The 27252-nt window shown below is 36.3% G+C and overlaps 1 protein-coding gene and 1 pseudogene across 1 annotated transcript in view; both read right to left on the reverse strand.

Annotated features, from left to right (window-relative positions):
* Window positions 1-27252, reverse strand: part of SPATA48 (spermatogenesis associated 48) — a 56250-nt gene that overhangs the window by 23676 nt on the left and 5322 nt on the right. Inside the window, exons 3-6 of the mRNA XM_036862967.1 lie at window positions 22959-23056; window positions 8387-8463; window positions 5851-5989; window positions 4917-4984 (exon numbers count right to left, since the gene is read on the reverse strand). Coding sequence (XP_036718862.1) covers window positions 4917-4984; window positions 5851-5989; window positions 8387-8463; window positions 22959-23056 — 382 coding nt within the window. The remainder of the gene's footprint in view (window positions 1-4916; window positions 4985-5850; window positions 5990-8386; window positions 8464-22958; window positions 23057-27252) is intronic.
* LOC118901131 lies at window positions 19442-20158 on the reverse strand (annotated as a pseudogene).

Below are 27252 nucleotides of genomic sequence, written 5' to 3' on the forward strand. Positions count from 1 at the left end.
TGAAAGATCAGCTGTTAATCTTAGGGTGATTCCCTTGTATGTTATTTGCTGTTTTTCCCTTGCTGCTTTTAATATTTTTTCTTTGTATTTAATTTTTGATAGTTTGATTAATATGTGTTTTGGCATGTTTCTCTTTGGATTTATCCTGTATGGAACTCTCTGTGCTTACTGGACTTGATAGACTATTTCCTTTCCCATATTAGGGAAGCTTTCAACTATAATTTCTTCAAATATTTTCTCAGTGTCTTTCTTTTTTTCTTATTCTTCTGGGACCCTATAATTGGAATGTTGGTGTGTTTAATGTTGTCCCAGATGTATCTGAGACTGTCCTCAATTATTTTCATTCTTTTTTCTTCATTCTGCTCTGAGGTAGTTATTTCCGCTATTTTATCTTCCAGATCACTTATTGGTTCTTCTGCCTCAGTTATTCTGCTATTGTTTCCTTCTAGAGAATTTTTAATTTCATTTAGTGTGTTTTTCATCATTATTTGTTTGCTCTTTACTTCTTCTAGGTCCTTGTTAAACGTTTCTTGTATCTTCTCCACTCTATTTCCAGGATTTTGGAACATCTTTACTATCATTACTCTGAATTCTTTTTCAGGTAGACTGCCTATTTCCTCTTCATTTGTTTGGTTTGGTGGGTTTTTACCTTGCTCCTTCATCTGCTGTGTTTCTCTGTCTTCTCATTTTGCTTAACTTACTGTGTTTGGGGTCTCCTTTTTGCAGGCTGCAGGTTCATAGTTCCCATTGTTTTTGGTGTCCACCCCCAGTGGGTGAGGTTGGTTCAGTGGGTTGTGTAGGCTTCCTGGTGGAGGGGACTGGTGCCTGTTTTCTGGTGGATGAGGCTGGATCTTGTCTTTCTGGTGTGCAGAACTGTGTCCGGTCATGTGTTTTGGGGTGTCTGTGAATTTATTATGATTTTAGGCAGCCTCTCTGCTAATGGGTGTGGTTGTGTTCCTATCTTGCTACTTGTTTGGCATTGGTTGTTCAGCACTGGAGCTTGCTGGTGATTGAGTGGAGCTAGCTCTTAGCATTGAGATGGAGATCTCTGTGAGAGCTCTCACTGATTGATATTACATGGGGCTGGGAGGTCTCTGGTGGTCCAATGTCCTGAACTCAGCTCTCCCACCTCAGAGGCTCATGCCTCATAGCCAGCCAGATCACCAAGACCCTGTCAGCCACGTGGCTCAGAAGAAACGGGAGAAAAAAAAGAGAGAAAGAAAAAATAATAAAATAAAATAAAGTAATTAAAATAAAATATTAAAAAAATAATAAAAAATTTAAAAAATAATTAAAAAAACGAAGAGAGCAACCAAACCAATAAACAAATCCACCAATGATAACAAGCGCTAAGAACTATACTGAGATAAACATAAAAGTCAGAAACAAAAGAGTTGCAGACAGCAACCCCCAAGTCTACAGTTGCTCCCAAAGTCTACCACCTCAATTTTGGGATGATTCATTGTCTATTCAGGTATTCCACAGATGCAGGGTACCTCAAGTTGATTGTGGGGATTTAATCCGCTGCTCCTGAGGCTGCTGGGAGAGATTTCTCTTTCTCTTCTTTGTTCGCACAGGTCTTGGGGTTCAGCTTTGGATTTGGCCCCTCCTCTGCAAGTAGGTTGCCCTCTGGCATCTTTTCTTTGCCCAGACAGGAGGGGGTTAAAGGAGTGGCTGATTAGGGGGCTCTGGCTCAGTCAGGCCAGGGGGAGGGATGGGTACCTAATGCGGGGTGAGCCTGCAGTGGCAGAGGCCAGCATGACGTTGCAACAGCCTGAGGCATGCCATGTGTTCTCCCGGGGAAGTTGTCCCTGGATTACTGGACCCTGGCAGTGCTGGGCTGCACAGGCTCCCAGGAGGGGAGATGTGGATAGTGACCTGTGCTTGCACACAGGCTTCTTGGTGGCTGCAGCAGCAGCCTTAGCGTTTCATGCCTGTCTCTGGTGTCTGCACTGATAGCCGTGGCTTGTGCCTGTCTCTGGAGCTCATTTAGGCAGTGCTCTGAATCCCCTCTCCTCATGCACCCTGAAAAAATGGTCTCTTGACTCTTAGGCAGTTCCAGACTTTTCCCCAGACTCCCTCCTGGCTAGCTGTGGTGCACTAGCCCCCTTCAGGCTGTGTTCACACAGCCAACCCCAGTCCTCTCCCTGGGATCTGACCTCAGAAGCCTGAGCCTCAGCTCCCAGCCCCCACCCTCCCGGGCGGGTGAGCAGACAAGCCTCTCGGGCTGGTGAGTGCTGGTCGGCACTGATCCTCTGTGCAGGAATCTCTCTGCTTTGCCCTCTGCACCCCTGTTGCTGCACTCTCCTCCGTGGTTCTGAAGCTTCCCCCCGCTGCCCACCCTCTGTCTCCACCAGTGAAGGAGCTTCCTAGTGTGTAGAAACCTTTTCTCCTTCACATCTCCCTCCCACTGGTGCAGGTCCCGTCCCTATTCTTTTGTCTCTGTTTTTTCTTTTTTCTTTTGCCCTACCCACGTACCTGGGTAGGGCAAAAGAAAAAAGGTACGTGAGGAGTTTCTTGCCTTTTGGGAAGTCTGAGGTCTTCTGCCGGTGTTCAGTAGGTGTTCTGTAGGAGTTGTTCCACATGTAGATATATTTTTGATGTATTTGTGGGGAGGAAGTCTTACTCCTCTGCCATCTTAAGGGTCCTCCAAAAAATCCTTCTTTAAAGGGCAATTTATGCTGGTTTTATTGAAGTGATACATACAATTGTTAAAGATTTGAAAAATGTCACCTTTGATATTATTTTTCCATAACTTAAATTTATTAATAACTTATTAATTTTGCTGACCAAGGCCTAAAATCTCCCATACTTTGCTTTGCAATTAATGATGGATTAGGTAAATATAAAATTAAATGTACAAGATTAAAATCCTTCCCATTGAGGTGACGATCAAATTGACCATCATCAAACCAGAACATCATATGAAACTCCAGGGAACAAAAGATGGGATTATCTCACTGTGGACGCATGCATTCCTTTTATGCATTAGCTGTCTGTCTCGCACTATTCTTCATAACTGGCCACAGTATTTGTTGCAAAATACACATATCTGTTTAAAGTTTCATGTGATTCATTCTTATGTTTTCTATTCTATTTAATTTTCACAAAATGCTGGTTGCGACTCTCCACTAATGGGTTGCAGGCTACAAATCACTCATTAGTCTGCTCAGCAGTCTACTCACTAAACTGGGACAGGACGATTGCTGAGTCATGCTGAGAAATGGGTCCTTGGCTCAGATCATAAGTGAGAATTGACTTCAAATGTTTTAAAGAGATAAATATGAAAAGCAAAACTTCAATTATTTTTAGGAAAAAAAGTAAATAAAGGATAATATCCTTTTTACTTCTGGATAGGGAAAGATCTATTTAAAATTCCACAAATATAACAAGATATGGAGGTAAATATTGATGAATTCAGTTATATTAAAATTCTGAACTTCAGTTCAGCAAAGGGCACTATAAAATAGAAAAGTCACAGCCTAGAAGGAGACATGCATATTACCAATAAAGGATTTTAATCCAGAATAATAGACTTAAAAATTTCTATAATCAATCAGTAAAAGACAAAATGTATGAACAAGTAAGTTATACATGTGAACATGCAGTAAGTTACAACTTACAAAAAAATGGTTATTAGTAACCAGGTAAATGTTAAAATTATAATGAAGTACAATTTCATGCTTCTAAAATTAGAATTTTTCTAATCTGAAAATTCCAAATGCTGGCCACAAAGTGCAGCAGTGGGAATTCAAGCATTGCTGATGATTGGTCCATTGGTAAAACTCATTTGGAGAATAATGTAGCAATATTTAGAACATAAAGAAGTTTACACCTCTTGATGTAGCAATTGTAGATGTAAGGATGTACATATAAAACCCAGAAATAGCTTTATACTTTATAAAGATATGGGGACACTGTTTCCAACTCCAACAGAAATCAGACAAAAAATTAAGTTATGAGAATGGATGAATAAATTGTGGTATAACGATTCAATGGAAGACTATGCGTCAAAGAAAATGAACACCTAGAGATGCCAGCATGAGTCTCACAAACACGATACTGAACAAAAATGTTAAGTTGTATGAATATACGTTTGATACCACTTATAAGCATGGAACACTTGTTTACCACTTGTAAACATGGAGCACAATTCCACATCTTGGTTAAGAATAACACATACGTTTTAAGAGTGCATGAAAATGTGAAACTTCACAGCCAGAATAATGGTGATCCCTTAGGAAGGCACATGTGCTTAGAGAGAAGTACGTGGGGGTTTCTGTGGTGTTAGTAACGGTTTGTTTTTATAGTTAGGAAGTAGACACGCAGATTATATCATATTTTTATTTTACATTTTTATATAGGAATTATTCAAAGATAAATTTAAAAAATAAAAACAGAGATGATGGCTGTATTGTGGGTTAAAAGAAGAAAAAAGAGACAAAATAGTGACATTTTCAAAGACAAAAACACCAAGTTTTTAGACTAAATGCACAAAATTACCTATGTGGAAAGATGAGTAATAAATCATTGTTTCTAGCATTAATAGAACTCAAAATAACTATATGATACAAAAGTTGATAGAAAATAATTCATAATCCCTTGAAGTCCATGCATTTTACATTATAATTCTTCATATCAAATGACATATAAAGCACTCCTTATTTTTAAATGGTTGTGGTATATTTGATAGTCTAAATTTTAAGAAGGGTTAAGAGAAAACAAGAGAAAGCTGGCAACACTGAGTGACTAAACTGGGATTTGTGTTCTCTTTCCAGCCACAGGGACGAAGTCAGAGGGCCTCTGGGATGCTCTCCGGAGGACATGCCCCTCACCCATGGGCTAGAGCCTCTGATTCTGACAAATATGTGACAGCAAAAGGTCTACTGATGAGAACATTAGGAGATGAAACTTACAAATTGACTGGTTTGACTGGTGCCAAGAAAGATCTTGTTTGAAATCTGTCCCATAGTCCACCAACCATCTAAAATCACCATCAAAATGAATGACAAGTATTTAACCAAGTTACTGTAATTTCTAGTATTTAAGTTCCAATTACTGTAATCTCTAGTATATATGTTCTAAGTTACTGTAATTTCTAGTATACAAGCTTCAGTGCTCTTGTCAGTCCCCTCGTATCACGGGCAAGAGCCCCAGTCACCCAATGGAAAGCACTCCCCGAGCATCCTTATTCACTCAGGGGGTTGCTCCTGAGCCACTCCTGGTCTCTGCTCTGCTCACAGACCCTCAGTGTCAGTTTGTTTTCTCATAGCTGGAATCTGCCTCTTTAGCCCCCTCCTTTGGACTGAAGCCCTTGTGAAAGGTCTGGTTTGGATTTTCATCCCAAGACTGTGCTTTCTTGGCTCCCCCTTAGCCCATGCTCCACAGCCCCAGGCTAGTCTCCCCCACCTAGAGCCGTCATCTTAGACCATCATCTTGCCAGGAAGGACTTTGGATACAAGTATAATTCAACACTAAACAATATGTAATAAAAGACCAATTTTCACAAGGTATAAAAATATTTTAAAGGAGTTGAGAGATCCTTAAAAATAGTTATAGGAATCCAGACACATTTTTGGTCCTTTAATTGGTTTTCGTTTCTGTGCACAAATCCTGTGCTGAGATTTTATATTAAAACTATATTTTTCCTCTCTAATTATCATTTTTTTCTCTGTAAAAGCTGAAGTTTTTCAAGATACTGTGGGCTTCTTAACCTCCTAATGTTCTCCTAATATTCACAAACCTCTTAGGAGTCATGTTTAGAACTGTATTTCAATATAATTGATTTCCTTTTTAGTTTCGTGTACTTTTATGTATTAAAAAACTTCATTATGAGAGGTGATCACTGACCTGAGTTATTGCTGGCAATCCTTCATATCTTTTCAGTGTAAAACACTGTGAGATAGGGTCAGCAGCTTTTTCCACTGTTGTTTCTTCTGGATCAAGTTTTGGTGGTAGCATCTTGTCCCAAGGAACCATTTCATAAGCCCTATGAAATTATTAAATAATGACATTTTGTGAAAAATACATATTCAGTTGGCATAGTTCTTAACAATATCATATTCTGTGGTAGGAAGAATTCTAAACTGCCCCCCAAGATTCCTGCCCCTGGTGTACATACTGTACGTAGTCACCTCCCCTCAAGTGTGGGCAGAGCAAATGTATATGGTAGGGTATCACGCCTATGATAGTTTATATAGCAACTTTATACGGCAAAAAGGGATTGTGCACAGGTAATTAAGGTCCCTAATCAGTTGAATTTGAGTTAATAAAAAAAAAAAAAAAAAAAAAGAGGCAGATTATCCCAAGTGGTTCTGACCTAAACAGGTGACCCCTAAAAAGAAGCAAGAAAACAGCAGCAGACACACTTCAGTTATCCTTAAACAAATCCTGTGAGTCCTAGAGCTGCGCTGAGCTGAATCCTGCCAACAATCCGAATGACCCTGGGAGATGGGGACTCAGCCGCCGCTGACATCTTGATTCCAGCCTGAGAAACCCTGAGCATTGAACTCAGTGGGGACTTGCCAGCACTTCTGTCTTATGCAAATGTGAGATACTAAATGGGCATGATGTAAAGCTGCCATATTGTGGTAATCTGTTACACAGAAATAGAAAACTAATGCATACACTTATATACATCTTACACTTTACCAACAAAAATTTCATTTGAGCTTTGCAGCAGGGCAAGAAGAATATTAATTTACAAATAAATAAGCTATGGCTTAGAAAACTGAATTTGTTTGCTTAAGGTTACTCAGCCACTGATGGTCGAAGTTAGACGTCTGATCTTGATTACCTGCCACTGAGGAGTCAGTAACATTCACATGATGTTCACCCCCCTGCCCCCTAAAGCACTTTCTTAGTTTGCCACCCAAGCACTAAGTCTCTGCATTTCCTTCCCCCCGACCCGAGCACTAGTTCTCTGCATTTCCTCCCCCCACCCCCCCCATTGGTTCCCTCCTCTCAGTCCCTTTTGCTGCCCCCCCCCCTTTTCTCCTCTTTCTTGATATACAGATGCCAGGACTCAAGCTCTGTTCTTCTCCTCTGGCTCATGCAGTGCTGGGGCTTGACATCCCTGCCCCTAAGCCATGACACCCAGACTTGTTCCGCCAGCACAGACCTCTCCCCCAGACTGCAGATCCACAGACCCCGTTGCCTACTTGACACATCCACTTGGATGTTTAATGAGCATCTTTATATTCAGCACATCTAAAACTGACCTCTGATCTTTCCCTCCAGACCTGCTCTACCTGCCTTCATCTTGATAAGTGATGGCTTCAGTCCATCCAGCTGCAGAGCCCTAAACCTTGGAAACATTCTCCATGCCTCTTTCTTTCAGACTCACAATCTCCAGTCTGGAAACTGTGTTGACTCTGCTCTCAAAATGTATCCAGAGGCCAGCAGCTGTTACAACTTCCTACCACGCTCCTCCAAAACGCCATTATCTCTGACCTAGATGACAGCAGCAACCTTCTGCCTGGTCTCCCAGCTTCTCCCCTCACCCAGTCCACTTTGAACCCGGCAGCCACCATGACTACTTTGATACACAAGTCTGATCTGGCCAATTCACTGCTAACACCCTACTGTTTACAATCTCTTCAAGTGCCCAGCAAGATCTGGTTCCTGGGCACTCCCTGACCTCTTCTTTTGCTACCCCTCTCTTACTGCACTGTAGACCCCTGGCCTTTGCTTTTCCTTGACATCTCAATCACACTTCTGACACAGGGCTTTTGCTCTACGTTCCCTTTGACTGGGAAGTAGTCAATCCAGATATCTGCACATCACTCACTTCCAAGTTCCTGCTCAAATCTCATCGCTCAAGGAGGCCTACCCAGACCTCCTAGTTATTATGGAAGCCTGTTACTCGACACAGGACACTCTTGATATTCTTATCCTGTTCTATTTTTTCTCTCCTATTTTTTCATTGACTCATCACCTTCTAAGATATGATCTATTTACGTATTACGTTTGTGGCTTATTGTCTGTCTCCCTTTAGAGTGAGCGCTCATTGGACGAGTCTTTTATTCACTGGTGAATCTCACAGCCTAGGGCATGGACACATAACAGATACTCTATATGATTTTCGACTGAGTAAAAAAGTTCTCCTTCAAACTTCTCTGCTCTCATTTTCTATGATGCTGTACCCTTATCTCATCCTCTCTCTCTGAGCCTTTCCTTTCTGTTTTGGTTTTATTTTTCTATTAAATATAGGTTTTCTTCCTTTAACAGTTTATTTTAGCAATCAATGTAAGTAAGTAAAGAATTGTGTCTGATAGTCTTTGAATTCCTCACAGGATCCAGGATATTGTGGACACAAAGGTGATGTGTTATTAAAGAAAAAAGAAATACATTTTTAAATCAAATTCTATTGGGGAAAAATGCTTACTTTTGTGTAGAGGACTTGTAAAATGAGTCTTTTGCATTATATTTCTTGTTTGATTGTAAAAGTGGTTCTCCATCATCCTAGAAGGGGTGAATAATAAGTTTCACAAGATTAGATGTAAATGAAAATTGCTAATGTTTTCTAGTCACCATGCTTTCTTTTTCTCTCTTTCTGCATTTTTCTTCTTTCAAAGCACATCTTAGATCCACTGGATTTAATGCTTTCCTACTTTCCTCTATTGTCTTGGAAATTTACATTGTGTGTGTGTGTGTGTGTGTGTGTGTGTGTACTCCTACTAATTAAATTAAAATTTACAAATATATGTTATTCTACTCATTTCTGATTTTTGGCTTAATAATTTTTTTAAGATTGAAATGTATGTAATTAATTTTAGACCTTTCTTGCTTTCTAATATAGACACAAAAGACTAATTTTTTCTTCTTAGCACGGTTTTAACTCCTTTATACAAAATTTGATATGTTTCATTTTCAAATTTATCATTCAGTTTAAAACATTTTCTAATTTCTCCTGTGATTTCTTCTTTGACCCATGGATTATTTAGAATTGTGGTGTTTAATTTAAAAACATTTGATGCTTTCCTAGACATCTTATAGTTATTTATTTTTAATTTAACTCTGTGGTGGTTTGAGAACATATATAGTAAATTACAGTCACTGATTTTTGAATGCTAAAAAATCTTGCAATCCTGGAATAATCCCCACTTAGTTGTGATGTATCATCCTTTTTATATATTACCAAATTCAATTTAGTAAAATTTTGCTAAGGATTTTTTTGTCTGTTCAAATCAGACTAATTTTTGTTGTAATATCTTTTTCATATTTTGGTGACAGGCTTCTTTTGTCCTCAAATATGTTATTTGGGTAAAATGATATTATTTCTTCCTTAAATATCTGATCTTACTCATCAGTAGAACTATCTAGCCCTGGAGTTTTTTCTGTAGAAAGTGTTTTGATAATCAATTAAACTATTTAATAGATATAGGGCTACTCAGACTTTCTTATTATGTCAGTTTTGTTGTGTTTTCAAGGAATTTGCTCATCTTAGCTAAGTTGTCAGATTGAGTGGCATAAAGTTGTTTATCACATCCTTATTAAAAAAATAAACTGTATTGAGGTATAATATACTGCAATGAACTAAATTCGATAAATGCATACAATTTGATGGGATATTATAGCTGTGTATACCCATGAAAACACAACATACAAGATTCAGAGCATTTATATTTTGCAGAAGTATTTCTCATGCCCCTTTGCATCCATATCTCTCCCTGTTCCCAGGCGAGGGCAACAAATGATCTGCTTTTTGTCACTCTATATTGGTTTGCATTTTTAGAGCTTTATTTAAATAGAATCAGTTGGTATGTAATATTTTGTTTCTGGCTACTTTCATTCAGTATAATGATTTTGAGATTCATTCATGTTGTTGCATGTGTCAGTAGATTTTTATTGCTGAATACTATTCCATTCTATGACTATGCTACAATTTGTTCATACTTTCACATGCACGTAAACATTTGTTTCCACATTTTGGCAATTATGAATAAAGCTGCTTTGAATATTTATGTCCAAGTCATTGTGTGGACATACATTTAAATTTGTCTTGGGTAAATATCTAGGAGTAGAATGGCTGGGACACTTGATAGGTGTATGTTTAACTTCTAAACAAAGTGTTAAAGAGTTTCCAAAGTATCTGTAATGTTTCACAATCCTGCCAGCAATGTGTGAGAGTTCCAGTGTTCTGGATCCTTGTCAACACCTGGAATTTTCAGTCTTTTAAATATTAGCTTTTGTGGGGATATACTGTTTTTCACTAATGACTCAGCATGCTGAACATCTTTTCATGTGTTTTTTAGCCATTCTTATTTTTTTTGTGAAGTGTCTGTTCAGATCTTTTGTTCATTTTGCACTTGGGTTGTTCGTCTTGTTATTGATTGATTTTAAGAGGTTTTTACACATTATAGATACAAATCCTTTGTCATATATGTGATTGTGAATATTTTCCCATTGTGTGGCTTGCTGTTTCACTTTCTTAACAATGCATTTTGAAAATCTAAATATTTAAAAAATTTTACAATCTTAATTTTATATTGAAGCCTATTATCCATTTTAAGGTTAATTTTTTGTATATTTTAATATAGTAAAACTTGATTTTTTCCCCATAGGATATCTAGTTGTTTTAGTAATATATTAAGACTTCCCTTTCTTCACTAAAATGCCTTGGCACATTAAAAAAATCAAATGTCAATATATTAGGTGGCTCCACTTCTGGACTCTTTTTTATGTTCCGTTAATCTGTATCTATCATGTTCCCTTTGGTACTGATTATTCTAACTTTATAGTAAGACTTGAAATCAGGTGGCATAAATCCTCCAAGTTTATTCTTCTTATTCAAAATTGTTTTAGCTATTTTAGGTTTCTGTTTTATATTGATTTTATAATCAGCTTGCCAATTTCTTCAAAAGTGCCTCTTAAGATTTTGATGGAGTTTGCATTGAAACTATCTATAGATCAACTGGGGAAGCATTAACATACTAACAATAATAAGTCTTTCAGTCCATAAACCTGGTTTGCTTTCCATTTATTTAGGTCTTCTTTAATTGATTTCATTCAGCGATGTACTCTAGTTGTCAGTGAAGAAAATGTGCATGTGTTTCACTAAATTCTATGTTGATTTTGGCCCTATTGTAAACAGAATCTTTTGAAATTTCACTTTCCAATTGTTGGCTTCTGATATGCACAAATACAATTGGTTTTTGTACATTAACAATAAACCTATGCCTTTAATAAATTCAGCTATTACTTTTAGTAGTTGTTTTGAAGATTCCTGAGGATTTTCTATAAATATTATGTCATCTCTATGTAAAGATAGATTTGTTTCTTCCTTTCCAATATTTATAACTTCTACCTCTCTTCCTTACCCTGCTGCAATAGCCATTACCTCCATTGGATGGAAAATAAAAGTGGTAAGAGCAGGCATTTTTGTCTTGTTCCTGATTTTAGAGAAAGAAAATTGTCTTTCATCATTACTTTAGCCTTAGTTTATCACAGATGCCCTAAATATCAGGTTGAGGAAGTCCCCCTATAAGTCTAATTTGTTGAGAGTTTTTATTACAAATGAATATTGATTTTTCCCTTCTTCCTAAGAATAGTCTTGGTTATTTCTGATACTCTGGTTTCTGTATCCATTTTATAAAGAAATTTTCAATTTCCACAAATATACAGATAGGATACTGATTGAAATTGCATTGAAACTATAAATCAACTTAGAAAGGTCTAAAAAAACTTTAAATGTTGAGCCTTTTAATCCAGATACTAGTATATTTCTCTATCTATTTGGGTATTTTAAAATTTCTCTCAATACACTTACTAGTTTTGCCACAGGATTCTTGAATATGTTTTGTTAGATTTACTACTCAATAGTTAATAATTTTGATGCAATTTTAAATCATAGTTTAAACTTTTAAAAAATGTTCTGCTTCTCACTGATATTTAGAATACAATTAATGATTTTATAATAATATTTATTTCTAGAAACCTTATTACATTCATTTTTTAATTTTAGCAAGTTAACTGCAGATTTAATTGGATTTTTAACATGCATAATCATATTATCAAGAATAATAGATTTGTTTAACGCTTTCTAAGTTTTATACTATTTTTATGTTTCTTTGATTTGGCTGGCTAGGAACTCCAATGTGTAGAGTTCAAATATTGTTTGATTTACCTTTTCATAGATATCTATTGTTAATTTGAGGATAATTTTCAGTTCTTTTCATCAAAATTTTCTTTTTTTGCCTATGTTTAGATGAGTATATGACTTTTCTACTGTGATACAGTTAGTTATGCTCACCTATTTCCTAAAGTTAAGCAAATCTTACATTGCTGGGGTAGACTTAACTTTATCATGATCTAGTAACCACGTGCTATATTGCTAGACCCTAAACATGTGTGTGCATCTTCAGTCTTTACCTGATACCTTTCATTACAGATTTCTACCTTAATTCATTTGCCATCAGAGCGTATTTTGTGTATAATTTCAATTATTTTGATTTATTGATTTGTTTTATGTCCCAGAATACAATTTACCTTGGTGAACCCTCTGTGTGAATTGAAAAGAATTCCTATTCTGCTGTTGTTGTGTGGACTATACCAAGTAGGTCAAGTCAGTCAATAATGTTTTTTTATATCTTCTTTTTATATCTTCTCTATCTTCACTTTTTTTTCTGTCTACCTTTTCTATCAGTTACTAAGAATGGAGTGTTTAAATCTCTGATAGTGATTGTGGATCTGCTTTTCAGTTCCATCAGTTTTTGCTTCATGTATTTGAGTTGCGTTATTAGGTCATTTTATAAATTGACCTTCTTTATCATCATGGAATATCTACCTGGTAAAATTTCTTGTTCTGAAATCTACTTCGTTTGATATTATTACAGATATTTCTGTTTTCTTTAACTCTTTTTTGTGCAGTATATATTTTCCCATCTTAAACTTTTATCTATTTCTATTTAACATGGCTTTCTTGTAGCCAGAATATAGTTGGGTACTAATTTTTTTTATCCAATATAACAATTGCTGACTTTAAATTTAATTATATATAGTTAGAGTCAATATGACAATTGACATAATTTGGTTTAAATCTAGCTTTATTTACTATTTGTTTCACCTGCTCCTTTTCCTTCCTTTTGTATTACTTTGTTTTGCATTAGTTGAGGTAATTTTTTCCTCTTTACAGTTTAATTTTATCTCTGCCTATTAACTTTCTTTCTTTCTCTCTTTCCTTCCTTCCTTCCTTTCTCTCTCTCTCTCTCTCTCTTTCTTTTATCATGGCCACTCTAGGATTTACAATACACGTCTTTAATTCTAGGGTTTACAGTATATTATACCATTTCACAAATGGTGTAAAAATTACAACAGCATATCCCCATTTTCATCCTGACATTCCCTGGGTTACTGTAATACAGTTTACTCCTACATATGCTATAACCTCTAACTACTTGTAATGGTTGTTTCTTTAACAGTCAGTATAATTTAACTAACTTAAAAACAAAACATAGTATTTTATTTTTACCCACATATTTACCATTTCTGTTGATCTCAAATCCATTTCATTGTGGAAACTCAAATTTCCATATACTTTAGTTTTTTCTATCTAAAGAACTTCCTTTATGTCTGCTAGCAATGAATTTTCTCAGCTTGGTTTTTCTGAAAATGTCCTTGTGTGTTTTGACTTTATTTTTGAAATGTGTTATTTCTGGTTAAAGTATTCTTAGTTGATTTTTTTAAAATTTAAAATGTTCCTTCATTTTATTCTGGCTTGCACAGATTCTGACAAGAAACCTACTGTCATTCTTACATGTGTTCCTCTGTACATAATTTCTTTTCTCTAACTATTTTAGGATTTTCTCTTTATCACTGTTTTTCCACAATGTGATAGATGTGCATGGTTTTACTTATCTTTACTCAGCTTGACATTGGCTGAATTTTTGCGGTCTGAAGATTTAAAATTTTCTTCAGTTAGGAACAATTTGGGCCATTATTTCCCCAAATATTTTTCTCCCACCTTCCTTGTTTCCCTGGAATTCCAAGTACATGTATGTTAGACTGCTCGACACTGCCCCACAGCTGACTGATGCTTTATTTGTTAATTTTCTCTCTGTATTTCATGTTCGAGTTTCTACTGCTATGTCTTTAATTTCACTGACCTTTTATTCTGCAGTGTCTAATCTGCTCTTGAAGCTACCCATTTAACTTTCATTTTAGACATGGTGTTTTTCTCTAGAAGTCCTTTTGAGTCTTGTTTGTATGGCCCATTTTCCACATCATCATGGTTGTGGTCTCCTCTACATCCTGAATGTAGGGAACACATTTGTAATAGTTGCTTGACCATATCCCTGTCTGCTTATTTCTTCATGTCTGTCACTTCTGTGTCTGGCATTACTGACTTACTTTTTCTCCTGACTGTGGGTAATATTTTTCTTCTCCTTTGCATAAAAATTAATTTTTAATTGAGTTTTGCTTATTTTGGATGTTAGTTTATTGGTTGCTAGAACTTATTTTAATACTTAAATAGTGTTAGATTCTGTTCCAGCACAAAGTTCAGTACTTGAAATCAGTTGGGTGCTTTTGAGGGTTGCTTTTAAGCTTTGTTCATTAAAGTCCAGAGGAAGCTTTAGAGTAGGGCTAACTAAGCCTGACTACAGAGGTGACATCCTTCTGAAGCATCCACCTGACATCCCATGAACTAAAAAGTTTCTTCCTTCTACTTTGTGGGGACATGGACATACCCTGCCTGTTTGAGCTTCAGAAAATGATCATGCCAGTTCTTTACAATAGGTGTTTCCTCAGCTTTAGTAGTTTCCCCTTAAGGAGGCACAGATCAGTGCTCAAAGATCTGCTCATTCTCTCTCCCAGATCTCCAGAGCCCCCTCTCTGTAGCTCCCTCCTCCCTGGTATCCTACTTTGCAAATTCTGCTTGACTTGCCCCTCACCCCCAGAACACCAATCTCTGTCTCCTCAACTGCATGAGAGTGTGAAGTTTTGTATGGATTTCCCTTCTCTGGACTGTGGTTTAGAAACTGTCTCTGGGTAGTAAGCCAGTACGATTGTGGAGTTCACACTGTTCTTATTCCTTCCTCAGAGAGCTCAGTACTTCACTGCCTCTGGTCTAGTGTCTGGAAGCCATTATTTCTCATAATTTGTTCAGTTTTCTACATTATTAAGGTAGGATAGTTGAGTGCATGTTACTCCATCTCCTGTACTTCATTAATTTCTTCTGTTATCTTTTTTCTCGCTTTGTACTATTGTTGGTTTCCTTTGCTGTCCATTTTCTAGCTTTTTGAGAAGGGATTTTCATTCATCAAGAAAGGTGCTACTGGCGTTTAGTGGGGAGAAGCCAGGAATGCTGCTAATCATCCTACACTGCACAAAATCTCCCCCACAACAAAGAATTATCCAGCCCAAAATGTCATTGCGCAAAGTTGAGAAACCCTGGTTTAACATATTATTTCCATTCTATCATTTAGTTTTTCTTCAGGGACTCCAATTATACATATATTCTTTCTTCTTTGCTTATATTCTTTTTCAACCATTTTCACTCAGATATTTTAAACTAATTCTTCATTCTTCTTCTCTTGGATGTTTTCCTGCCTTTCTTCAATGTCCCCCATTAAATTTTTATTTTAATTAAATCTTATTTAATTTCAGTTTCCTTGGGCATCATGTAATTAGAAATTAGGTTTTAATTTCTAAATGAATTTTCTTTCATTTATTTCACCTAAAATTTTATTTGTAAATCTTTGAATTTCTTTATGCAGGCAATTTTCATATTCTCAAATGCTTGCTTGAAAATATATAATAAACTTCAGAGTGTTATATTACAATTTTTTTATATAGTTGATTTAGGGAGGAATTTTCTTCACTAAAGTATTTTGATTCTTGTTTTCTGTTTTATTACAGTTTTCTTTAATTCATTCTGTGAATTTTGTGTGGTTTAATATTTGTAGTTCAATGGTACCCTCTTCTGTCAGTGTAGCAAAGTACAGTTTCTTTAATAAAGTTTTTTCCTTATCTTAGTTGACTGTTACCAGAGGGGTTGTATAATCTCCAATTAAATAATTCTTTTTGCCTTTCAGGATCTTAAATTTTCCTCTTTTCCTTCTTTTTTTTCTTTTAACCTTCTTCTCCTACACAATCGATTCCTTTCAGAAACTGCCATCTCAGATCACATGTTCTTTTAACTCCTTCTTTGTAGACTTAGACTTTAGACTTAGACATGATCTATATTTTTAGTCTTAGACTTTGTCTATTTATCTGTGGTTTTGACCAATTTTAAGCTGGCTTCTGTCTACCATGTAATTTTTCCAAAGCTGTCCTCATTTACCCAAAAAGGGTTTCTGTTGAGATGTTGAGACATGACTTGTTAGGATTTTCTGTTTTCTTTTCTTTTGAACTTGCAGTAATTTGAAATTTAGAATTTCTCTGTCTTCTAGTTATGGTGATGGTAAGGTTTTTGTATACTGTCATTTGTCTTGTTCTGCACTGTTTTTGAGGCTATGTGGGGATGCACAGTTTTATGAGGTCACCATTATATTTGGCTTCCCCAAAGTTATATTTTTTTGTTCTTCTTGATTGACATTGGCAGATATTTATCAATTGTTTTTCAATGACCCAACTTGTGGCATTGGTGTTCTTTTAAAATATATGTTTGTTTTCTCTTTTCTTATTTCTCATTTTATCTTTATTATATCCTCCATTCAACTTAAAAAACTGACTATTTTTTTTTTCTCATTTTGAGATGGATGCTTGCTTAGTTCTTAAATTTTCAGGTTTTCTTCTGTTATAACATATTCATTTAAGATGATATATTTTCCTCCAGGCACTGTTATAGTTGCATTCCCACACATGTTGCTACAATAATTCTATTTTATTTTATTATTTTATTATTTTTAGTGATAATTTTTGTTTTTATCCCTTAGAAGTGTGTATACAAGGAAACTAAAAGTAAATGAACACCAACATTTACAATTCCAGATCCCTTTCTTTTTTAGAATTACCAGTAGTCAAATTAATATGAAGAACCAGGAGGAGGCCAGGTAGCAGAAAAATATATAAACTATTGACCTAAATATCTTGACAAGCTATGTAACTATTAGAAAATCACTTATTTCTCTCTGGGTTTGTTTCTTCATCTGTTAAATGAAACTTCAGAATTGTATGATTCTTACTGAAGTAGTTACAGATGAAATTATATGATGCCTGGAATTTTCTTTAAAATAACTGAGTGAGTTTAGGATGGGAGTATAGATTATATAAAATTGGCCAAATAATGACTGTTAAAGAGTACATAGGAGCTCTTTACATTATTGCCTCTACCTTTGTATATGTTTGAAATTTCCCATAAGTTTAAAAATTAATAATATTTTAAGAAGAAACGGTTGATTCTTTGCCTCTCATTTTCACAAATTTTACTGCAAGAGGCAAGTACTATCTGGGAGCTACACACAAAACCAAGATCACAGGCAACATCTTCACAATGTTAAAAAGAATAAACTATGTTTAATCTGAACAGAGTCGATAATCTCCATGTTGGATGTGTACTATTTTTAAAAACTGATGGTCTTGATTTCTTTTTCACAGATCATGACAACCAGTCCATCCTGACCACATAAGTGATTTTTTCTTCTTCTCTGGTTTGTGGTGATTGTCTTAGATATTGACAATGTAAGCTGTAGTTCTGATCTATTCTCTGGTTTCTGTTTGACAGTGGAGAATCTGGGGCAGGAAAGACTGTGAACACAGAGAAGCGTGTCATCCAGTACTTTGCAACAATTGCAGCTACTGGAGAGAAGAAGGATGAAACTGGCAAAATGCAGGTGGGTCTGATTGGTGTGTCAGAATCAAGACTGTCAGGGAGCTCAGGAAGCCCAGATGTGAGGACTGCTCTTGTCTTTGCAGGGGACTCTGGAAGATCAAATCGTCAATGCCAATCCCCTGCTGGAGGCCTTTGGCAACGCCAAGACCGTGAGGAATGACAACTCCTCTCGCTTTGTGAGCCTGTGGGTCACAGAGGGTTTTCTCAGGACTTAAATGCCCAAAAAGGCATGTATGAGTTATTATTCAATCTCTTCTTACTCGTGCACTTCCAGTTTTGTATGTAACGTCATCTTTTTCACTTGCAAGGGTAAATTCATCAGGATCCACTTTGGTACCACAGGGAAACTGGCTTCTGACCTGATCCAAGTCCCTTCTGCCACGTCTGTATCTCCTGTAGTCTGGGGATGATTTGTAACTTGCCCTCTCTCCAGGTTTTCTTCAAAGCTGGCCTGCTGGGTCTTCAGTCAGGGGCCCCTCACCGTCTCCAGGCTGGTCCCAACCCTGGCGGAATCACTTCCAGCCTTTCCTTCCCCGGTGGCGCACTCCTCCCATGATTGATTTTATTTTTTAAATTGAAGTACAGTTGATGTACAACATTATATAATCTACAGGTGTACAATACAGTGATTCACAATTTTTAAAGGTTATACTCCATTTATAGTTATTGTAAGATATTGGCTATATTCCTTGTGTTGTACAACATTTTATTATTCAGTTCAAGATATTTTCTAGTTTCCTTTATGATTTCTTCTTTGGCCCATCACTCATTCATAAATACATTTTTATATTTCCAAATGCATGATTTTCTAGGGTGTTTTGACCTGTCATAATAGTCTTGTGGGCAAAGAATATACTTTGTATGACTTAAAATATTTGAAATATTTTTAGACTTGTTTTATGGCATAGTATGTGGTAATTTTTGTAAATGGTCCTTGCATAAAGATTTATTTATGTATGTCTATTAGGTTGAGTTGTTAATTGTGCTGTTTTATTCTACTATATCTAGTTCCAGTATATCTATATGTACTATATTCCCCAGTATCCTGTTGTCCTGTTAATTGGCACACAGTTTATGATGATTCCTATCAGCCTGAGTCATTAGCAAATATTTCAGTGCCTTTGCAGATAAAAATCCATGTTTAGCATAGAGGTCACCCAAATAAACCTAACATTGTTAGTGTTATGTACTACTAACAAATATGAAATCTTTGACAAATCAATTGCTGCTACATCAATATAATTTCTACATCTTTTCTGAAGATTACCCATAAACATGGGTAAGAATAAGAGCTGTGTGAGAGATGGAGCAAACAAGCAAATAAAACCAATGGATCTACTGTCAAAAAGGAGGCATGTAGAAATGCAAAATCACATCAATTTTTTATTTCTAAAAAGTATTCTAAATTACAATTGACTACAATTCATTTAAAATATTTTAGATTGTGAGCTTTTCAGCAATTTACAAGATCTGTCACAATTACCTGTTTTCTGTGGGTAATGTATTGATAAAGTTGGTGAGTGATGTGTGGATAAGATTGGTCCTCCTCTAGTTTTAGGGGCAAAGATTCTGAAATCTGTCATTTCCTATTGTTCTTCATCAAGAAGGTAACTAAATCTTTCCTAGCAGGGTCTGAATTTATGTCTCCCCATTTTCTGGTGGTTCATATTATTGTTCATCATCATCTTGGTTTATCATGTCATTGGTATCATGGCACAGTCTTTCATTGGAATCTGGATTTTTCTCAAATACACAATCTCTTCCACTTCCTGATTGGTCTTATAGGCTGCCACTTCTATGTTATGTAGCTTCAATTTCTTTATGAAATGTTTCAGTTTCCAGGTCCTCAAATTTATCATCTACATCATTTCTTAATAAGTATTCATTTTCTAGTAGCTATTCTTCTGCTGGTGCGTCTTCTATCTCTGTTCTCTGAATGTTTTGTGTGTACTAGTTCATAAAGAAGTGATTAAATTTGATCTTTGACTTCATCTCTAGTGCTCTTGGAATCTGATTCAATGGGAACCTCTACTAATAAATCTAGATATTTCCTAGATTCTTCTGACAAGACTAATAACATTGAAGGAGATCTCTCTTTATGTCCTGATACTTTAGCATCATTCACATTAAGATCCTCCATCACCAACAATATCATGCTTCAATATCCTAGAATTTCTTCATGTTCAACAAGACCTAACAAAAGATAACAACTGATGCCCAGATTCTAAACAATGCAATTACCATAAACAATGTGAAGAAATAACTTTCAAAAATTTCCTTCTTTCCATTTTTGTGTCTTCTGTGCTTTGTCTGTCTTTTGAGACTCTTGCTGCCATTTTTGTTGGTGCTGGGGCTGACAACAACAGCTGCTGCTGCTGCTGTCATGATTGGTTTACTATAATTAATCCTTAATGTACAGCAGAATATGTGAGGGGATGCCACAGGGAACTCCATAAATAAACAGCAGTGGATATGATAATTGTGTCTTCACATGTTGCTTCTATCCTATTCTCTTACACATCTAGGATTCCAAATAAACATATGTTTTTCTTTTTCACTGTATCCTCTATGATTTTTACTCTCCCTTTGGTATTTTCCATCTTTTTGTAAATTTGTGCATCATCAAGAGTATTTTCCTCTCTTTTATCTACTGTTCTCCAATCCTCTCTTTAACTGTGTCTAATCTGCTACAGCACCCATCTACCTTATTCTTTGCTTACTGTATTTTTCAGTTCTGGTACTACATTTTTCTCACTTTTCTAATTTTGCATTTTATAATTTCTAACTTATTTACAAAAATTTCAAGCTTATCTTTTTTTTTCTTTTTGAATATTTAATGCATATTTCCAACGTCTAGAATCAATTTTTGTCTCTCTTTGTTTTCTCTCATTTCTGCTGATTCTCATTCACAGTGTCCTTTCTCTTTATGTGTTTGGTTACTGTTGATTGTGTGTTAAACATTATATTTTAAAAGTTATTGACAGAAATAATTTGAGGTTTAGTAATTAATATACTATCATCCTCCAAAGAAGTTTTATTTGCATGTGTCTGGATTCTGGGAATGATAGCAATCTAGGATCACCTTAATACCAGTTCAAGACTTGGTTTTCTCTTTTATTGTGAAGCAGCTGTAGTCTGTTCAAGGCTTTTTACTATTGATCTACCCTTACTTCTAAGGTGAAAGCCTTCAGGTGTAGTGGGTGGTTTTCAAAGATCAATTCTAATTTTTGATGTTTTATACCCACGAAGCTAGGAAATGTTCAGTTAAAGTTTAGTTTCCCTTTCCAGAACAGCAAATTCCTGTAAGGCTGAAGTGACTCTAAGTGATGGCTTAAATTTTAGAGTTTCTACCCTCTCATTGGCCCAGTAATTTCTCTCCACCTTATTAGCTTTTTGATATTAAAAATATGTTAATCCAGTTGTTTTTCCATTGGAAGTACTGTCTCATGTTACTTAGCTCCCACTACTGGTAGTAAAATATCAAGATTTTGTCATAAAAGTCTAAGCTTATTTTAAATTTAAATAAGTATGCTCTATAAGCTTTTGCAGGACAAGCACAAACTTCACCTTTTTATTCCATGGCCATATACCCTAGTACATGATTTGTGGGAGGTATGCTCCATTCCTCTTTGTGGTAAAATTAGAAAAGGCAAAGGGAGAGGTGGGGAAAGAGGGAAAAGAAGAAATCAATCTGAATCTCTAACTACTGATAATTTATCAGGCAGATCAACTTTAGGAAGGAGTACATACAAGAGTAACAGAAATGGAAATTGACTCCTTGAAAGCATCCGTATCTTTACTGCTAATAGGCATGAGTTTCTTTTTGGAGTGATGAAAGAGTTCTAAAATTAGATTGTGGCAATGGTTGTACAATTCAGTGAATATCCTAAAAAAAAGAAGAAAACCCCCCACTGAATTGAACACTTCAAATGGGCAAACTTTATGGTGTGTAAAACATACCTCAGTAAAGCTGTTTTTTTTTTTTTTTAATCCCTTGTCATATCTATGTATTCCTTGGGGAGTCTTCAAGTAATTTATATATCACGGGTTTAGAATCTATTAATCCAGATAGATTAGACATATTCAGACATATATCTAGGTTTAGACATATATCTAGGTTCAGATATATATCTAGGTTCAGACATATATCTAGGTTTAAAGTTTGTGGTCAAAAGTCAGTTGCTTAACATCACAGGACTTCAGATTTCTCAAATAATATGGGGATAACAACACTGTCTTGTCCAGAAGCAGGGACTCAAGCACAATTTTTGTTCAATTAATACATGGTGGGAATGCTCTAGGTGAAGTGTAGGATACGACAAGGAAAAGACACTAGTGGGAATGTGGTTTCAGCTGAAGTCTAGCTTTATTCTGTTTCTTCAAGGAAGTCAGTCATTGGCCAAAGCCTGAGTGGTCAGTGTGGGAGGGTGCAGTGTCCAGCTGGCAGCTGGCAGACATTTAGTGGCTATTGCCCACTGCCACTGGGGAGGGTGCACTTGCCAGTAGAGGGGCCTGTGTTGGGTACTACCATCATCTATTACTCATTCCTCTTCCATAGTACTGTTCTGTTGTAGGGATGCACAGACATGCATAATATACAATGACTGTGAACTTCTACACAGTGCCTGGCACATAAGGAGTACTTTATAAATGGTAGCTATTTTTTTTTAAACTTTTTATTTTATATTTGGAGTATCGTTGATTAGCAATGTTGTGTTAGCTTCAGATGTACAGCAAAGTGATTCAGTTATACATATACATGTATCTATTCTTTATCAAATTCTTTTCCCATTTAGGTTGTAACATAATATTGAGCAGAGTTCCCTGTGCTATACAGTAGGTCCTTATTGGTTACCTATTTTAAATATAGCAGTGTGTACACGTCAATCCCAAACTTCCTAACTATTCTTCCCACCCCCCACCCTTCCCCTCTGGTAACCATAAGTTTGTTCTCTAAGTCTGTGAGTCTGTTTCTGTTTTGTAAATAAGTTCATTTGTATCTTTTTTTTTTTAAATTTAGATTCTGCATATAAGCAATATCATATGATATTTCTCTTTCTCTATCTGACTTACTTCACTCAGTATGCGTAGTTATTTTTTACAGGGCATAAAATATCAAATACACAGACAAGGAAATAAATTGATTACAAATACTACATAATGCTATGCAGTAAGAAAATCTTACGGTACATGTTGCTTCCTCATCAAATGTATATAGGTGATTTACTGAGTATTCTTCATGATGAGGTTGTAAGGCAGTAACTTTCAGTGGGCTTGTCCAACCTGAGAACAAAAATGTATGTGCTTTGGGTTCATATGTACGAAATACAAACGTACACTATGCAATAGGAATTTCTTCTTCCACCAGAAATACTTCCTACTAGAAAGCTAAACTGTGTGGTATTGATTTTTCCATGGATTATCTAACAATTTTTCTCAGCAGTGAGAGCAGAAGCGCTCTGGAATTTATGTGTTAGATTAATTAGTGTACAATTATTTGTTATTTATTATTTATTACTGGAAGAGATCTCTTGGGCACTATTAATATGTGCATGTGCACGCAGACAGGTTGGGGATGGTGGTGACACAAAGGAGTTTACTATGTAGATAATTCAACCTAATGATAAGAGACGAGCAAATATAAAAGCTGCCTTCAACAGATATTTACCTCACCACAAATGGAAGCAGATGAATATATAAAGATGGAAAACAGGTTTCCCGGTTTTGAGGTGCTCATGAACAAATGGAAAAGACAGACATGTAAGTAGATAATTTCAATATAATGTGGTGACTGTGATAACTGTTGAGCTCTGAGTGTTGTGGGAGTGCAGAGGAGGGACATCTAATCCAGCCAGATTGTAGGGAATTAGGAACATCTTCCTGAAGATAAGACCTGACCTCATCTTGACAATTGAGTATGACTTGAATAATAAAGGGGAAGTGGAGGAAGAAGAGTCATTCCAGACGGGGGAACAGTATGTACAATGGTAGGCTTGCCCTGTGAGAGCAACATCACAACTCTTACTGAGGGTTGGGTATAGTCTCATCTTGAAATGGCAGCCAGGGAATGGTGGAAGATGAACAAAAGAGGTAGGCCAATGTCAGGACATGAAAGCCTGGGACCTATCCACCTTGGTAGGTCCTAATCAGAGAGATTGATAACTTTGGCAAATTATTCTGGTTTGGACAGGGGACTAGTGTAGGTGAAGATAATGGTTGTACCATAGAGATCTTTTTCTTACCCCATGGGGTCTTCTAACTTGGTCCTCTACTTTTTAGCTTTGCCCCATGAATTAATCTAACTCAGCAAAAGATGAACTTTAAAATGTTAAAATTGGGAGCTAACTGCACAGTACAGAGATATTTAAGCATAGGTGAGATGAATTGTGAGAGGGATTTGGGATAACACAGGAGCACCCTGGTCACCGTGGATAGCAATCTGGTGAAGCTCCATAACAGACTACAGCAATACTTGGGGCTTAATAATGTATATGCTTCCTGGCTAAGGTGCCACTGTGACCTCGTGAATTATTTGACCCCCCTGAGTCTTATTTTTCTTACCTTTAATGATTGCTGTCAGAGTTGTAAAAACTACCATTAATGTATTTAAAGGAATTGGCAAATTTCTGGCATGCAGTTTATAACATTTATTATCAGTTAGCAGTTGTAACATTATTAGTACCTATAGTAGTAATGTAGTAATATCATCTTCATAATGATGATGTTGATTCAGTCAATATTTGACCAATCAGGACAGAACCTGCAAATTCAGAAGTGGCAATGAAGGGCTGGAGAATGGGGGACCCTCTGTGGATTCTGAAGGTAAGTGAGAGAGAGTAGTGAGAAGGCCTTGACACAGCACTGCTGACTGTGAAGATGGAGCAGGCCATGTGAGAAGACTCCAGGAGCAGAGTGCATCCCCTGCTGTCAAAGAGCAAGGAAATGGGCACCTCAGATGTCAGGGACTATATTCTGCACAGTTGGAATGAGCCCCAAAGTAGATTTCTCCCCAGACCCTCCAGATATGAACAAAGAGCACACCTTGACTTTGGCAGTTGGATCTCAAATAGAGAACACAGTTAAGCCTGCTCAGGTTTTTGACCCACAGACTTGTCAGTAATAAATGGCCTTTGTTTAAAGGTGCTAAGTTTGCGGCAGTTTGTTATAGCAGCAGGAGAAAACTAATACAGAAGCAGAGGCAAGAGGCCAAGGCAGAGTGAGAGAGGCAGTGTTGAATTCCACGATCATTTCAGTTTTGAGAAGGATAATTCTATCTGTGACTCAGCTGGCCGAAGAAAACCCTCCAGTAGATTCTCATGCCATCAGCAGCAATATGGCACTTTTTGGTATCCTCTGATTTGAAGCCATTCTAGCAGCTAAAAAAAAAAAAAAAAAAAAAAAAAGGAAAGTAGAAAAACAAGAAAACTAAAATTTTGACTTTAAGCCAGAGTAGAAGTAAACAGGGCAATGAATTACAACTATATACCTCAGGGGCACTACGTTTACATCTAAGTATGATGACATCCTTTCTTCTACCTTGTTTCAGTATCTACTGCTGCAAAATAACCTCAAACCTAGTAGCTTAAAACAACCATTCATCATCTACTGGGACTCTGAATTGTTCTGTCATAAGGCATAGCTCCGATAGCTGAAAATGTCCAAAATGACCTCACTCACATGGCTGGCAAGTTGGTATTGACTGTTAGCTGGGAGCTCAGCTGGGCCTGATGACCAATGCCTTATTTTTCTTCCCCTCTGGATCTAGGTTGGGTCTCTCACAAAATAGTGACTGAAACTCCAGGGGGAAAATCCAAAAAGGACCAATCTCAATGTGCAAGTACTTCCCAGGCCTCCACTTGCATCATGCTTGCTAATATCTTATTGGCTAAAGCCACTCATATGTCCAAGCCCAGAGTCAACGTGAGAAGGAAACAGACCTCATGTTATGGTAGGAGAAGTGGCAGGCACACACAGGAAGGGGTGAGCTGCCAAAAGCCACTTTTGGGAACAGCTATTAGCCACCTCTCCTTCATAACCCACAGTCTCACTTCATTGCTTTCATATCACCAAACAAACATCAAGTCTTTTGTCAAGGAAAGCACTGTATTATTTCCTTGACACAAGTATTCCCTCATTTATTAGAGATTTAACATGTTTAAAACTGTGATTGTATTTTTACAGTGAATGGGTTTTGTGTGTAACCCATGAAACTGCATGAGTTTGGAGGAGTCTACCATGAACACTATTTTCCCATAGGCCTTATTATTTTTATTATAAAACATTTCCAGAACAAGGTGCTTTTAAGGAAGCCAAAACCTTAGAAGAAAGATTCAAGGACTATTCTATGTATTTTTTTTATTCATGTGTTATCTCTCCTCTAATGGTTACAGACAGGTTTTTTTTTTTTTTTTTAAACATCTAAAATACCCTTTGTGAGTGGTCTTCCCTGAGTTTTCTTTCTCAATATAGCAAAAGGTAGGTTAATTATGTTGATATTTTCAAAGAACCAACTTTAGGTTTAGGTTATTTTTTCTGCTGTTTTTCTATTCTCTATTTTATTTATATGAACCAAACATCCAACCTTCAAAATATATGATGCAAATATTGACAGAATTGAAGAGAGAAATAGCCCTACAATAACAGTTGAAGACTTTAGTACCCTACTTTCAATAATGAATAGAACAACCAGACACAGACCAGCAAGGAAATAGAGGGCTTAAACAACAATATGACCTAACAGACATTTACAGAACACTCAAACCAACAGAATACCCAAGCGGAATACACATTTTTCTCAGGTGCACATGGAACATTCTCTAGACTATATTGTAGGTGACAAAGCAAGTCTTGGTAAATTTAAAAGGACTGAAAGCATGTAAAATATATTAATACTTTCTGAACACAATGGAATGAAACTAGATATCAACAGAATGGAATGAAATTAAAAACTGATATATGAAAATTAAACAGCACACCCCTAAATAACCATTGGGTTAAAGAAGAAATAACATGGGAAATTAGAAATTATCTTGAGACAAATGAAAACAAAAACATAAGTCATGGGGTTCAGCAAAAGTAGTGCTAAGAGGAAAACTCATAGGTATAAATGCTTGTATTAAACAAGAAATATCTCAAATCAACCACCTAAATTTACACCTTAAAAAACTAGAAAAAGAACAAACTAAACCCAAAGCTAGCAGAAAAAAGAAAATAATAAAGATTAGGTCAGAAATACACAAAATAGAGAATAAAAAAACAATAGGGAAAATCAATGAAAGCAAGAGTTGGTTCTTGAAAAGATCAACAAAATTGACAAACATTTAGCTAGATTGACTCAGAGAAAAAGAAAGAAGGCTCAAATAACTAAAATCACAAATGAAAGAAGAAGGGACATTACAACTGACTTTTGCTGGAGGAGGTCATTGAGAGGACGTGACCACCCACTGACCCGTGAGCTGAACTCAGGCAATCAGAGGCTC

Source organism: Balaenoptera musculus, chromosome 9 (genome assembly GCF_009873245.2).
Source record: "Balaenoptera musculus isolate JJ_BM4_2016_0621 chromosome 9, mBalMus1.pri.v3, whole genome shotgun sequence".
Lineage (NCBI taxonomy): Eukaryota > Metazoa > Chordata > Mammalia > Artiodactyla > Balaenopteridae > Balaenoptera > Balaenoptera musculus.